The sequence below is a fragment of the Lipophrys pholis genome (assembly GCF_963383615.2).
Source record: "Lipophrys pholis genome assembly, chromosome: 11".
Taxonomy (NCBI): Eukaryota; Metazoa; Chordata; class Actinopteri; order Blenniiformes; family Blenniidae; genus Lipophrys; species Lipophrys pholis.
The window spans coordinates 15,451,433-15,465,535 of record NC_137631.1 but is presented as its reverse complement, the minus strand read 5'-3'; the positions used below and the strand labels follow the sequence as shown (position 1 = coordinate 15,465,535).

Sequence of the window (14,103 nt, the reverse complement as noted above, 5' to 3'; positions counted from 1 at the left end):
CATTGCCATTTCACAGGAGACGTGCACAAGCCCGTGGCGAGCCGTGAACCTGACCAGTGAATGTTCGGTTCATATCCAGATATTAAACGGCGACACAAAGAATATTCCAGCCTCCCGTCTTCATCCTCCAGACAAACACAACGCAGAGTCGAGGGGTTGTCTGAGCCAGCCAGCCGCCAGCAGTGAAGTGTGGTTGAGCATGGTTACAATAGCAAACCTAAAGGATTTGTCTCTTGTTTTATTCAGTATAAAGGAATTATGCATATGTGGTTTGGAGTCATTCATCCAATTGATAATGGTGCAAAAACTTTCCTGCACAATGAACTTTTAATGAAGAGAAACTAATGGGAGACACAAGCAAGTTGCACTCATTACAAAAAAAAAATTTAAGTCATAAAAGTATTTCATGAAAATCCATTGGTATCATAAGGAGCTGGAGCTTAAAATTCAACGGGAAAACACAAAAAAAGAAGCTCCGTAACAACAATTATAAAACAAAAGTGAAAACATGAGCGTCATGTATTCATCACCTAGAGTCTGTACATTCATGTTCATCTAAAAATAAAGTCTTTAAAGCCCGAGCAAATTAGAATATCATGTGTATAAACAGAGAGGAGTGGGTCACTTTGAGTGAGGTCACTTTTTGGCACCACGATGCCGGTTTCATGCACAGATGAGACATGTCATCTGCCACACACACACCAGACTTCTCATATTTCAGCTGGCATCAGAGGAGCACGGTGGTCTGTCGCCATGGTGCCAGTATTGGTGTTGGGGGGGTTTAATGTAAACATGTTAATACGTGTGTTTGTTTATATAACTATGTGTTCATGTTGCAGTGGTACATTTGTTCTTACTGTGATCTGAGCCATTGTTATCAGACAACATGACAAAAGAAGTGGCTCTGCAAGATCTTGGATGGAAGTGTCTCTTTACAGGATAAACAGAAACCTTTGTTTTGACAGGAGACTGTATGAGGGAAGATGTTGACGTTGAGCTCTGATGGAGGTAAGTAACATTCCTACAGCTCTCGGTTCCAGTGCTTGCATCAGTATTTACACTACACAGAGCATCCAGGACTTAAATCGTCTGCTTTACATTTAGTCAAAGTAGCCGAAGCCCGGCTGCTGTTTGGAGTAAATATGCTCCTCGCTGGAGGAAATCGATGTATACGGGCAACGGATGGCCGAGTCACACCTGAGCATGAATGTCATTCACTTCATTGCAGGCTGCCAGAGGAGTTATGACTGAGGAAAAGGAGCAGACAGGAACCTCCTGGGAGGACTTGACGGTGCAGTGTCCTGAACCACTAGAGGCCTACGGAGCCGGGCTGAACGGAGAGCCGGTTGAGGAAGAATCTGCTGCCACAGGGAAAAGTTGTAAAGATCAGGCCACAAAATGCAGCCCGGTGCTACAGATGTTGAAGGCGGCAGAGAGCAGGAACACAACTCAGGATCAAGACGGGGCGGAACCATCCGAGGCCGGAAAGGAAGACCCGGTACCTGAAGCTCTGAAGACGGACATGGTGAGCAAAGCCAACCCCACAAGTTCTAACTTTAAGAGTATCACCTTCATCTGTGCGGGAAATGTGACTCTGCATCTAATCAGGCTGTTAATGATTCCTGCTGCAATGTACAGACCTATTGAAATGAGTCACCAGTAACAGCACACACACACACCCACACACACACTGTTTCGTCTCTCTGAAAATATTTTACCGGTTGGATTAAAGGAATCCAAGTGTGATGAAGTGGTGTGTGAAATATGTCGAACTCACTTGAGAAGTTTCACCCCAATGCAGTTTGAATCAGTCTTGTTTGTACGTTCAAAAGCTGAACAAATTCTTCAGCAGAGTAAGAAAAATGTACCCATGAAGCAGAATCTGCTGAAGGTCGCTGCAAAAGAAAAGTATGAACTCACACTAAACTGCTGTGGGTCAGAGTGCGTTGTGGGTGAAGGAGCCATCTAATTGTGACTGCTACAAAAAAGGAGGACACATTTCACATCACATTAAAATGATTAAATCTGAACTGAAGGCCTTAAAATATCTTAAATTCAAAAGTTGACCATAGTTTTAGCTTTAGATTTTTGTATTTTGATGATTTTTATTTGTTCATATAAACACAGTCAGTCAGTTACCAGAAATAAAACAGCTCACCGGTTGTTTATTGAAGTTTATTGAAGTGCTCATACATTCAGAACTGAGGACTTACTACACGTTCTGACATTTAAATTTTTCTTCTTATGCTTTGTACTTGTTTACCTAAATGTACAGAAATAACTCCTAATTGCATTTAAATTGTTCTTTAAAGGTGTTCAAAAGTCCTTGTTTTCAAGCTTGTTTTGTCCCATAAAAGACTAAAACATCTGTTTATGAAAATATTATAGTTCGTTTTCTGCATTATTTTGATTCTTCTGTATAAGTGGATTGAAAATAGTATGTGATGAAAGGAGCGATTTCTAATAAAAAAAAAAAGTGACAGGATTATCTATTATTTGGATGCATGTTTAATTTTTTTGAGATGCCACAACAAACTGCCCCCAGAAATTCTTTGTTTTATATCTGGTTGTTTTGAGTCTGATGGTTGTTTAGTTGTTGGATTTTTCTTTTGTAGTCAAAATGGTTTTGGATGGCTCTACTGGTGGTTTTTCCTTCAACACTGTGATATTTATTGTGTTGTTTACCATATTTATGTGTGGCCTTGTTCAAAATATATGCATCCTTTAAAGATTGTGTTGCTTCTAAGTTCAATTGAGCTGGATTAAAACGATTCGCATGAGTGAAGTCCGAGAGCTATCGGTCAGACTGCAGAGCTGTTTCCAACCTTCAGTGTTCAGAAAACAGGTTGGAGACCTCTTATACTCTCATCTTGCATGAACATGTGCTACCTCCTGTGTCCTGAAAGAAATAGAAGCTCCTGGTTTGTTTGTTTTTTTCACTTGGCTGGTTCCTCGACAGCTCTTCTTTCTGTCCCGCTAACATGTTCTGTCATGAGTGTGTGTCCATGTATGTAGGCATGTCTCCCTGCAGCCTGTTTAATGTATAGCCTGAGAGCAGAGTGCACTTTGCCGTGCACCACATTCATGTGTGGCCTCACGTAACACTCGACCCGTTTCTCTCTCTTTGAAACTCTTTGTCTTCAAAGTGTCACTTCCTTGTGTTTTTCCCAGAGTTCCCAGCCGTAGGCGTCACAAAGGCCCCATTATTTATTTCCACTTTCCCCTGTTACCTGTCCGGGTGAGCGAGGGCGTGGTGTAAAGTGTTGCCTTGTGAACGGTAATCAGTTCAGCAGCATCAGCTTACGGCTCGGCAGGGCAGCTGAGGGGCAGAGTGGGAGCGCTCTGCCAGCATGAAGAAAGTGTACAGTCTAGTGAACATGACAAAGGCCAAGGACCAGGAGGCTGTGCAGTCCATCTGTATAAAGGTATCCCTGCTTTTGCTTTTTTCAGTGAAGGGCAGCAAGTCAGGACTTTCTCATACATGTGAGAAATTGGATGTTGAGAGAAAGAATTTATTTTTAAATTAAGTATTTTTGATGGAGTTCATGAGATTGAGTCGTTTAGACTATTTTAAGTAAATCTTCACAAACAATTTAATAAAAGTCTTTGTGCATCAACTCTCACAACTGCTCTGATTGAAGTAAATATGTTACTTTTATTGTAAGATTATCACAGTACCTGGCTTGAATTCAGTGGTATATTCTGATCTCTGTTTGAGAACATCAAGTTCATTTTCACACTGCTCATGGTCAAAGCTCAATGTCCCTTTGTGTTAAAGATTAAGCAGCTGCTCAAGTGAGTGTCAGCTGGTTTTAAGGCTGGATTCAAATGATCATTATCCTCCTGCAGTCCGTCATTGAGCGGCCATTAGAAATTCAAAATGAAGCTTTATTTAAGCTGGAGGTGTGTGACGATTCACTGTGGGTTTTTTTCTCCATAGATCATTATGGGGGGAAAAAACTGAACGTTTTAGTTACCATTTCAGACAAGACGAGTAATTATGCTGATTGCAGATGAATATGCGTGCGTGCGTGCGTGTGATGGACTGGTGACCTCTTCAGGATGTTCCCTGCATTCACCAATGGTAAAAGTTGTCTAAAGCCGTACATAGTTCATAATAAAATTAAAAGATAAAGATATTTGATTGGCATTTAAAGTAAACCCTTAGTTGGATTTGTAAACTATTGGCTTTTTAAACCCATGGAAGTCCAGAACAATCCTCTGTGATCTGATATCTGATGAAAAACTCATTACTGAGGACTGTGTGCTGGGAAAACACTGAGGGGAAATAAACAGATAGCCTTCTTCCCAGCACACATTTTGACGAGTTGTATGAAAAGCAGCAATACACCAGACACTAGATTAAATTAGTGGATTACATTAAGATTATGAATATGTGTCAGTCAAATGCTGTAAAAGCGAAGCATAAAAAGAAATGGATAAATGGTGTGGGAACAAGGACAAGAGTCCAACCTATTACACTGGAATATATGATGGAAATGTAATGTTTATGTTTATTAGCACTCTGAAGATGACGACAGAGTTCTCATATCATTACAGTGCTTCATGTGTACAATGGGGTAATTTCCTCTCGCATGATCTCTATTAAATGCAGTTCTCCACATTTTACTTTCATTACCACAAATATATCCGCTTCATCCAAGCCTCCATCCATCTTGTGTCCAGAACTGCACCTTCCCACCTCATTTTAATTGCTCCTAATGAGGATTTGATCAGCTGACTCACATGAAAGAAGCCTCACTTAATACTCACTGATGCTTCCCAGCACCAATCTCACTAATCCACATGTTCAGCTGTTAGTCACCTGGGTCAAAGGTAACTTTTAACCTTGTCAGAAAATTTCTTGGATGACTACAGTTCTTGTATTTATTTACAATTTCTGAAGCTCGTCTGTCTCTTCATGTGATCTAATTGACTCCATGGTGCTGAGATCAGTTCTTTGTGCAGTCAAAACTACCTTGTTGAACATTTGGCTTATTTTGCTGTCTTGCATCTCAAAAATAAATATCTAAAGTCTTTAAAACTATAGAGAATCCAAGAGGCCTTTAGACTCTGGGCAGAGGCAGACAGGCCTGGGCAAGGGGCGCTATCAGATAATAAAACACTCACTAGATTTAAATGTGCACTTTGTTTTATTAAGAAAAATGAAATCACAATGAGAGCGGACTTCAGGCTTCAGAATAACAATCTCATTGATCTGGAACGAGGTCAAGGTCATGACACTGAGCAGGATGACTATTGCAACAACACATCCTAGGTAGGGTAAAACTAACCTGTCTCACGACGGTCTAAGACCAGCTCACGTTCCATTTTAGTGGGTGAATAATCCAATACTTGGTGAATTCTGCTTCACAATGACAGGAAGAGCCGACTATAAGACTCTCCTGCCTTCTGATATTGAGGGCGTTAGCAGCCGAAACAAAATAGCCGAGGTATGGCGGGAGCATGACTCCAGCCTTTTTAATAGTGTTAAAAGTAACAATGTTATTATTGTTCATGACCATGTTGGTCTATTTGTAGACATGATAGATAGTGCCTGTGCTTAAAGACAAGACTGGTAAACTGAATAGTTTAGACAGTTATCAACCTTTTGCGTTAGCCAGTGTCTTCTCTAAACTACTGGACAAAATCCTGCTAACAAAGTTAGAAATGTATGTCCTTACCACCGACAACCAGTTTGGCTTCAAAAGAAAACATGGCACTGACCTTATTTATGCTCTCAAAGAGATTGTATCTAAGTACACAAGTCTTAATTCCACTGTATTTTTATGTTTTATTGATGCATCTAAGGCATAAAAAACTGTTTATGAAATTGCTGGGTAGAGGTGTCCCTAAAGTCTTTGTGAGAATTTTAGTGTTTGGGTTTGTCCATCAATCTTTTTATGTCAAATGGGATAATGTTTTATCTGCTCCATTTCATGTGAGCAATGGAGTAAGACAAGGAGGAATACTATCTCCTAATTTATTTAAACTCTATATGGATGACCTATCAAATCTGTTAAATGGGTCCAACACAGGTTGTCTTGTGGGCAGTGCCATTGTTAGTCACATTATGTATGCAGAAGACTTCCTTCTACGGAGCCCTTATAGTGAGGGGTTGCAACAGATGCTGAAGGTATGCTCTCAGTATGGCATAGAGCTCAACATCAAATATAATGCTGAAAAGCTACATAATGACCGATAGAAACATTGGGGACGAGAAATCAAGTTTTCCAACCTTTTTACTGTCTTACAGTCCTCTTGATGTCTGTGAGGAAATCAAATACCCCGGCCATGTCTTAAGCTATTAATGTTTATTTGTATGAGAACATAAATGGTGAGTGTCACAAAAGAAGGTGAGTTTTGAGTTGTGAGTGTGGGTGTGTCTGAGCTGTGTTAGTGGGTGTGCACATGCATCTACGCAATAATGGTAGAGGAAGAATAAAAGGAAAAAAAAATACTCCAGAGAATCAAAGCTACAGGCAGTAAGCCCTCAGTAAGACTAAGCCTCAGGTTAAGGCAGCGTCGGAGCGAGCGGGCGTAAAGAAGGGGACATGGACAAGTGGGATTCCTGTGGCAGCAGCCCAGCTTTCAGGCAGCCTCACTGGATGGTGAGACAGCATCAGATACAGGGGTGGGGGGGGGGGGGTGGGGGGGGGGGGGGGTGGAGAAGAGAGGGGGATGTGTGACTCTGATCCGCTGTGAGTGGAGAGGTGAACGAAAATCTGCTGCGAATAATGAAGCTCATGTTCAAATTTACCAGCTGTGACGACGCCAGAGAAGTCGAGCAAAAGTTCAAGAGAATGTGTGTTTTTGTAGCTGAGATGTAACAAATAATGTTGTTTTTTTTCTTACCCTCTTAACCTCTCACCCTCTTACCTTCCTTTTTTTTTTTTCAATGTTGTTTTCTACTTTTCCAGAAAATACAGCTGAGTGAGCAAAATCAAGAATTCAACAAGCGTCCTCCAAAGACTGGCCGTCGCTCTCTGTCTCGGTCCACCTCGCAGTCGTCTGCAGACAGCTATAGTTCAGGTCTGGAAACAAGCAAACACGCACACACGCCGCTAAGTCTCCTCACATGTCTGTGATATATAGACAAAGCTGTTTTTTTGATCCCAGCAGCACGTACTACAGGCTATGAGGATTAGCCCCTTTGCTTTCTCCTGCAGCTAAACGTTAATTAAAAGGAAAAGTCTTCTGAAGAATTAGGCCTCTTTCATTTGGTCCTAATCGGCTCAAACATGTCAATCACTGCCAGAGTTTCTACAGACTTCAAAGACTCAGAGCAAAGAACCCGCAGAGCTGAAGTTTGATTCCTGATGCTGTGTCAGGGATAGCGATGGCTGGATTGTTTTCACCATGCCTGACTTCAATGTTGCAGTGTGCAGCGACAGCTCTGAGGATGAGACTTCTCCTCGAGAAAAACTCCAGAGGAACTCCAGAGGCCACTTTGACTTCTGCATCAAGAACATCAAGCAGGCTGAGTTCGGACGCAAGGAGATTGAAGTGGCACAGCAAGGTGTGGCTCAGTAGCAAACCTCAGTTTATAGCTTAAAGGAGCGCAGATGTCAGTATGATCTGTCTCATGTGTCATGGTTCTTGTTTAGAAATGGTGGCGCTGATGGTCTTGAGAAAAAGAGCCGGTGGGGAGAAACCTCTGACCGGTGCCAAGGTGGTGGGATGCACACACATCACTGCACAGACAGCGGTCAGTACAACATCTACCTACCTACCTACCTAGATATGACCCAGGTGGTATATTAAACCGCATGTCTTTGAAAGTAGACGCCCCCAAGCCTTGTTTCACCGGCTCTTGCAGGTGTTGATTGAGACCCTGGTTGCATTGGGGGCTCAGTGTCGCTGGGCGGCCTGCAACATCTTCTCCACCCAGAACGCTGTGGCTGCAGCGCTGGCTGAAGCAGGTACGGACTGGACTCATCACCCTCTTCCTCACTTCCTGTTTGGATCATCACTCTCTCTTTATGCCTCTTTCCCTCTTGCAGGCATCTCAGTGTTTGCATGGAGAGCAGAGTCGGAGGAGGATTTCTGGTGGTGCATTGAGCGCAGCGTCTCTTCTGATGCTTGGCAGCCCAACATGGTACATTAGTCAAACCCCCCCTGCCCTCTTAATTTCTTACTCGAGTCATGGAAACTTGTAATATTAATACTTCAATCACATTTTAATGTACCAAAACATTTTGTAAATGAAAAACATAGGTGTTTTGGAGCAGTTATGAACTGATGTAGGGCCTCAATGTGGTTTTTGTTGAGGATGTCCTTCTTCTTCTCCTTCACCATACAATAAGACTAAGGCTTCAGACTATTGTTGTTGCTAGTTCGTCCTGGAGGCTTTGTTGTGCTCCCAAAGTTGAAAAGTAGAAGCAACTATGAGCCAGCCTGGCACCAGCAGAGAAGCAGCAGCTGTCTTTATGGATTATATGTGATACCAGGAGGTCAGATGTAGACTAAATGGAAGAGTACTGAAACAAAGGGCAGTGAAACATACAGAAACAATAATAAGACACCGGAGCACAAACTACACAAAGCATGAAGGAATTTAAAGCAGAAACATTGGGAACAAAGTTAACCATGGAGACAAGGAAAAACAAGTTCAAACGTCGGACTAAATACCAAGGTTGTCTTACATGTTTCACTCATCAGATTCTGGACGATGGAGGCGACCTCACTCACTGGATTTACAAGAAGTATCCCAGCCTATTCAAGAGGATCAAAGGGATCGTGGAGGAAAGTGTTACAGGCGTCTTTCGGTCAGTTTTACACAAACCTCGCTTGATGTTAACGTGTCAACAGTCCCTCTGCAGTGTCCATTGTGCGTGTTCGTATCTGCCTCTCAGGCTGTACCAGCTCTCAAAGGCGGGCAAACTGTGCATTCCTGCGATGAATGTCAACGACTCCGTGACCAAGCAGAAGTTTGACAACCTTTACTGCTGCAAGGAGTCCATCCTGGACGGGTAATGACCCACGGCAGCAAAACAGGTTAGACATGTACTGTGTTGTCAAAGTGACGCTGTTGAACTCTGTCCCCAGGTTGAAACGGACCACCGGCCTAATGTTTGGAGGAAAACAGGTGGTGGTGTGCGGGTACGGCGAGGTCAGTGAGTGGGACTGGAGTGCTTCATGCAGCAGCGTATTTCAGCAGCTCCACCAGCCTATTTTCTCTCTCTTCCTGTAGGTTGGCAAGGGTTGCTGTGCTGCCCTGAAAGCATTGGGTGCCATTGTGTACGTCACAGAAGTGGATCCCATTTGTGCCCTCCAGGCCTGGTATGAATAGCGGAAGCTTTTAACAGCACGGATGTGAAGAGTGTTGGCTCCTCCAAAAGCGACACTGCAACAAAACATTCTGAGACTCGCTTTTGACTTGATTCCCTTGTCCTCTCAGCATGGACGGCTTCAGAGTGATCAAACTGGGCGAGATTATCAGACAGGTAGACCTGGTCATCACCTGCACAGGTAACTGCTGCCTCGGAAAAGTAATACTGGTACTGTTATCAAGAGTGGCAAAAGATTATATACAAAGCTCGTGTTTATTTTAATGATGTGATTGTTTTTACAAACCCAATTCCAAAACGTTATCGTGTAAAATGTCAATAAAATTAGGGAAGAACCCCCGGCAGTCTAAACCTATAGCAGCTTTACTAGACAATGTTCCAGGGTGACCTGATCCTGCTGTAAATACATATTTCATTAAGTTTCATTAAGCAGGAAAGTTTTATTGCTATTCATACTTTGCTAGCTTCCCTAACTGAGACTGGGCACTGATTCCCCAATGAGGACTAAAAGATCTGTCTACCATAATATAACCAGGACAACATATCAGATACTGAAAGTAAGTCATAAATCTACAAAAGGTGAATGCCGTGTTTACCATTGTGTAGTCTCCTCTCTTCTTATAACAACCATGAGCTGTGTTTACAATTACCTCTGTGAGTATTCCTAAGCTCATGTAACAGTTTTCAGTACATGTTTACACCTGGTTGGAATACGGCGCTGCCTGAGGGCGTGAAGCTCACAAGCATCCAGTATTGACCTTTGACCTCAACCCTTAGCGATGAATATTATCATTTGTACATGTTGGGATCTTCAGAGTGTTAAAAATGCCACAATACATTTTTTTTTATATTTTGACAGTTTTGGGCAGACTGATGATAAAAATAAAAATAGAAAGTAATTTGTGGACACCCGACCATAGAATAATAGACAAATCTGGGAAAAACAGCATCAAACAAACAGAACAACATGAGCTCAAGCTGACCCTCTGAGAGAGTTTTTGGTGATAAAGTTAACCAGTAAGAGGCTGAATGGCTCTTTAAAATGCTCTTCTTATAATTGCTCATATTACTCATATTGAATATTTGTCCTGTAATATTACATATTACTTGTTGCCAAACAATTGACCATGTTTTACAACCTACTGTTATTGTGAGTGTGTAACCCCGTCATCGAACTCATTTCATACAACACTGAAATATTTAAATTTTTACCTTCTTACAATTGTAGTGTTATGTTATATTGTTAATGAAATAAAGGTTTATGAGAAGTAATGTTTCACATCATCCCAAACCTTTTTACAACTGGGAGTGAAATGTCTATGTTTCCCTGCAGGAAATAAAAACGCGGTGGCGAGGGAACATCTGGATCGGATGAAGAACGGCTGCATCGTCTGCAACATGGGACACTCGAACACTGAGATAGATCTGGTAAAGAACAAAAACAAGCCGTGCATAATGTGAATGTGTGTGTCTGTGCTTAGTCAGCTGTGTGTTTCGGTCGTTGCTCTTCAGGGGAGTCTGCAGGCGGCGGAGCTGAGGTGGGAGCGAGTGAGGCCTCAAGTGGACCACATCATCTGGCCTGATGGGAGGAGAATCATCCTGCTGGCTCAGGTGACGACTATCAGATATAAGAAGATGAACGGTGTGTGAGATCCTGTGTGGAGGTAAAGAGTGCAGAGCACCCGCAAACAGGGCAGGAAACATACTAATAGTGTTGCATCGGGGGTGAGAGTAAAACTCCAACCATTCCCACGTACATCACCTGAGGTCTGAATTAGGAAGTTTATTAGAGACGATCAGGACTGAAGCAGAAGGATGACGGCCAACGTTTTATGATTTCTGTACTTGGAAGATGCTCCAAGAGACAACTAACAATTGTCTCTCAGCCAGAGGACATGTGCTGCTGCTTGTCTTAGGATGGCAGGCCATGATTCAATAAAGCCATCTGGGTTCTCCCAGGAGGCTTTGATAAGAAAGTACCAAGATATTTCCTCAATTATTCTGATTATGTCACAGTGACGCAGTAACCAAAATCCATGTTGCAAGGCCTGTTTTTTTTTTTTAACTGTACTTAACAAATTATTGTCCAACTGTTGGATGTGTTACACTAAATCACACACACTCATTTGTTTTTCTATCAATTAAATAAACAAAACCGGGACTGAACAAGACGAAGAAAAACCCATTTTTACATTCAAATATTCTCTGAAGATATTAACAAAATGCAAAATAAAATACACTGTATACTTAATTCTCAGGATGAAGGATTAATGAATTAAGTAAATATTTTTGGGTATCTGTTCTTCACTCAAATGACCACCATTAATTTTCCAGACTGGTTTGTTGCTTCGGATTAAAGACGGAACAAGAGCACTGTAAACACAATACTGCCACCCACAAAAAAGAGGCACTCTAAAACTTTGCAGTTCTCTCAGAGGAGATGAGGCCTCTTGTCCCTGTGCCAAAGTGCCTTTTGGCAAACACTGAACGTTGTGTGTGAGAGTGACTCAATGTGTAAATGTGACTGATTATTTGAAGCACTGTGTCTCTGCTGAGGATGGAAAAATGCACCTACAAGTGAAGAAAAACCGATTCCCGCCTGAGAGTCGATGAAGCTCTAAAGCCAGGAACAGCAAGAGGAGAAAACATAATGTCACTTTATACAAACCGTCATATAAACAAGAGGAAGGAGTGAACGTTGGAAATGAAGTCAGTATTTAACAATTCCGTATGTTTATGACAGAATTAATGCACATATGGACTCGTGCTTGTTGAACAGCGACTCACAAACCTCCGCTCACTGAACGTGATAGTCTGAACGTAAAAATGCCTGTTTGTTTGTTTTTGTTTGGTTGGTTGTTTGTTTGTGTGTTTGGTTGGTTGGTTGGTTGGTTGGTTGGTTGGTTGTTTGTTTGTGTGTTTGGTTGGTTGGTTGGTTGGTTGTTTCAAGAGGAAGATTCAAATGAAGGCATCGCCTTGTTCTTAAGCGCCTGATGCTGACCCTTTGATTTCAATCTGCTGTGTTGAAGGTGAAAACAGATGATCAATTTCACTTTGCTGCCATTTTGATTGGTTCACGTCGGTAATGCGAATTAGGACAAACCAGTTCAGCACTCAGGGCGACATGGCTGTTGGCCCTCCAGTCTGATTGTTGGTCATGTCGCTGCAGAGTTTGCATATTTTCCCCTCGCGTGTATTTATTTATTTTTAAATCCCGCAATGCAAAAGCATGTGTTTTGTGTTTAATGGTGAATCTGAAATGGAACAATTGACGACACATCTTCTTTCTAATAAAAGTGTAAAAAAAAAAAGTCATTGTCTCAAATGAAAATACGCTCACGCTCACCTGAAACAGTTTGGTTTTTTTTTTATTGTGGATTAATTGAAAAGCAGAAAAAGGAAAACTCAAATGGACTCTCCGTAATTATTTAATTCAAAGCACTTGTGCAAGTATTCAGCCTGTAATATGTGACCGCTTAAATATTTTAATGAGTTTCAGTTTTTTCATTGTTCTTTCAGGGCCGTCTGCTGAATCTGAGCTGCTCCACTGTGCCCTCGTTTGTTCTCTCCATCACAGCCACCACTCAGGTATGAAAGCCTATTCTATTCTATTTCTACTCCCACACTGTTGCGGGTGTCCATTTTTGCACTTTCTCTAATTAAACCGCAGATGAAGTGTCAGTTATCAGATCTTTTTTTTTTTATTTATCTAAAAGTTTTTGATAGTTAACTTTCACTGCTGTGATTCAGGCCTTAGCGCTCATAGAGCTGTTCAACGCCCCAGAGGGACGATACAAGCAGGACGTCTACTTGCTGCCAAAGAAAATGGGTAACCCATCAATTAACTGCACTCAAAACAACTTTATCTCACCGATTTAGCACTATATGCTTCAAAGCCAGTTAGAAATATTTACACATTCATGTGCGTGTTTTCAGATGAGTATGTGGCCAGTCTTCACCTGCCGACGTTTGAGGCCCACCTCACAGAGCTGACTGAGGATCAGGCCAAATACCTGGGCATCAGCAAACACGGACCCTTCAAACCCAGCTACTACAGGTACACACACACACACACACACACACACACACACACACACACACACACACACACACACACACACACACACACACACACACACACACACACACACACACACACACACAATAATCTCATAGAAACCTTCTCTTAAACAGGTATTGAGGCCTCCAGGACTCTTGTTCCAGGTCAGAGGAGCACTACCGCCATCTGCAGTCCAAAGAGAAAACAGGAAGACACGTTCACTGATTTTCTTTTCTAAATTGATTCTGAAAAGATTGCAATGAAAATAAGTAAACATTAAAGCATGTCACACCTACAAAACGACTCTTCACAGAGTATAATTGAGGCCGATAAAAAAACAACTGCTTTTACATGTGCAGTTACATTGATGTCTAATTCTTTACAACAGAGGTGGTAAAGTCATTTTAGACCATGGGCAATATAAATAGATACAAATTCTTTTTTTGTTGTTGTTGTTTTTTTAGGACTTGCTTTGGTGCCAAAATCAGTTCAAAGATCTGACATGCTCTCTGTAATAGTAGCTTTCTCTTGGCCAACTTGGGCTATAGTCTGTCACATCTGACTTTGCACAATTTGTGCAGTATTTAGCATGTCTTAATGCTGGTGTTACTTTAGCAATCAGGAAGCTTTCACAGCTGCATCACTGACCTCTCAGCTCTCAGCGTTGTTTCTGCTTCTCTCGCAAAACCTATCTGCAATGAATTAATTGAAGACAGCAAAGGCTTTAATTGAAGTAAAACAATTTTAATGGTT

The 14,103-nt window shown here is 41.8% G+C and overlaps 1 protein-coding gene across 2 annotated transcripts; it reads left to right on the top strand.

Moving 5' to 3' along the window:
* Positions 1 to 1,038: 1,038 nt before the first annotated feature.
* On the top strand, positions 1,039 to 14,103 carry LOC308117202 (S-adenosylhomocysteine hydrolase-like protein 1). Of its 2 annotated transcripts, none has more exons than XM_080475922.1 (17): positions 1,039 to 1,525; positions 6,921 to 7,032; positions 7,382 to 7,519; positions 7,608 to 7,708; positions 7,820 to 7,922; positions 8,004 to 8,098; positions 8,662 to 8,768; positions 8,856 to 8,972; positions 9,049 to 9,112; positions 9,194 to 9,282; positions 9,401 to 9,471; positions 10,624 to 10,718; positions 10,803 to 10,901; positions 12,810 to 12,878; positions 13,041 to 13,119; positions 13,227 to 13,347; positions 13,485 to 14,103. In XM_080475922.1, exons 1-17 carry the CDS (start codon positions 1,208 to 1,210, stop codon positions 13,489 to 13,491), a joined length of 1,785 nt encoding a protein of 594 aa, XP_080332048.1. In that variant the 5' UTR covers positions 1,039 to 1,207; the 3' UTR covers positions 13,492 to 14,103. The 2 variants fall into 2 exon arrangements, with proteins under 2 accessions (XP_080332048.1, XP_080332049.1); XM_080475923.1 differs by lacking the exon at positions 1,039 to 1,525 and adding an exon at positions 3,295 to 3,425 and having other exon boundaries at positions 13,485 to 14,101.

What these genes read in the sequence shown, in the direction of transcription:
- LOC308117202 (XM_080475922.1), top strand. Translation starts at nt 1,208, where the DNA reads ATGTCATTCACTTCATTGCAGGCTGCCAGAGGAGTTATGACTGAGGAA. An exon ending in ATGCTTGGCAGCCCAACATG is followed by an intron (nt 8,099 to 8,661) that starts GTACATTAGTCA and finishes TTCACTCATCAG; the next exon opens with ATTCTGGACGATGGAGGCGA. An exon ending in TGGTGTGCGGGTACGGCGAG is followed by an intron (nt 9,113 to 9,193) that starts GTCAGTGAGTGG and finishes CTCTTCCTGTAG; the next exon opens with GTTGGCAAGGGTTGCTGTGC.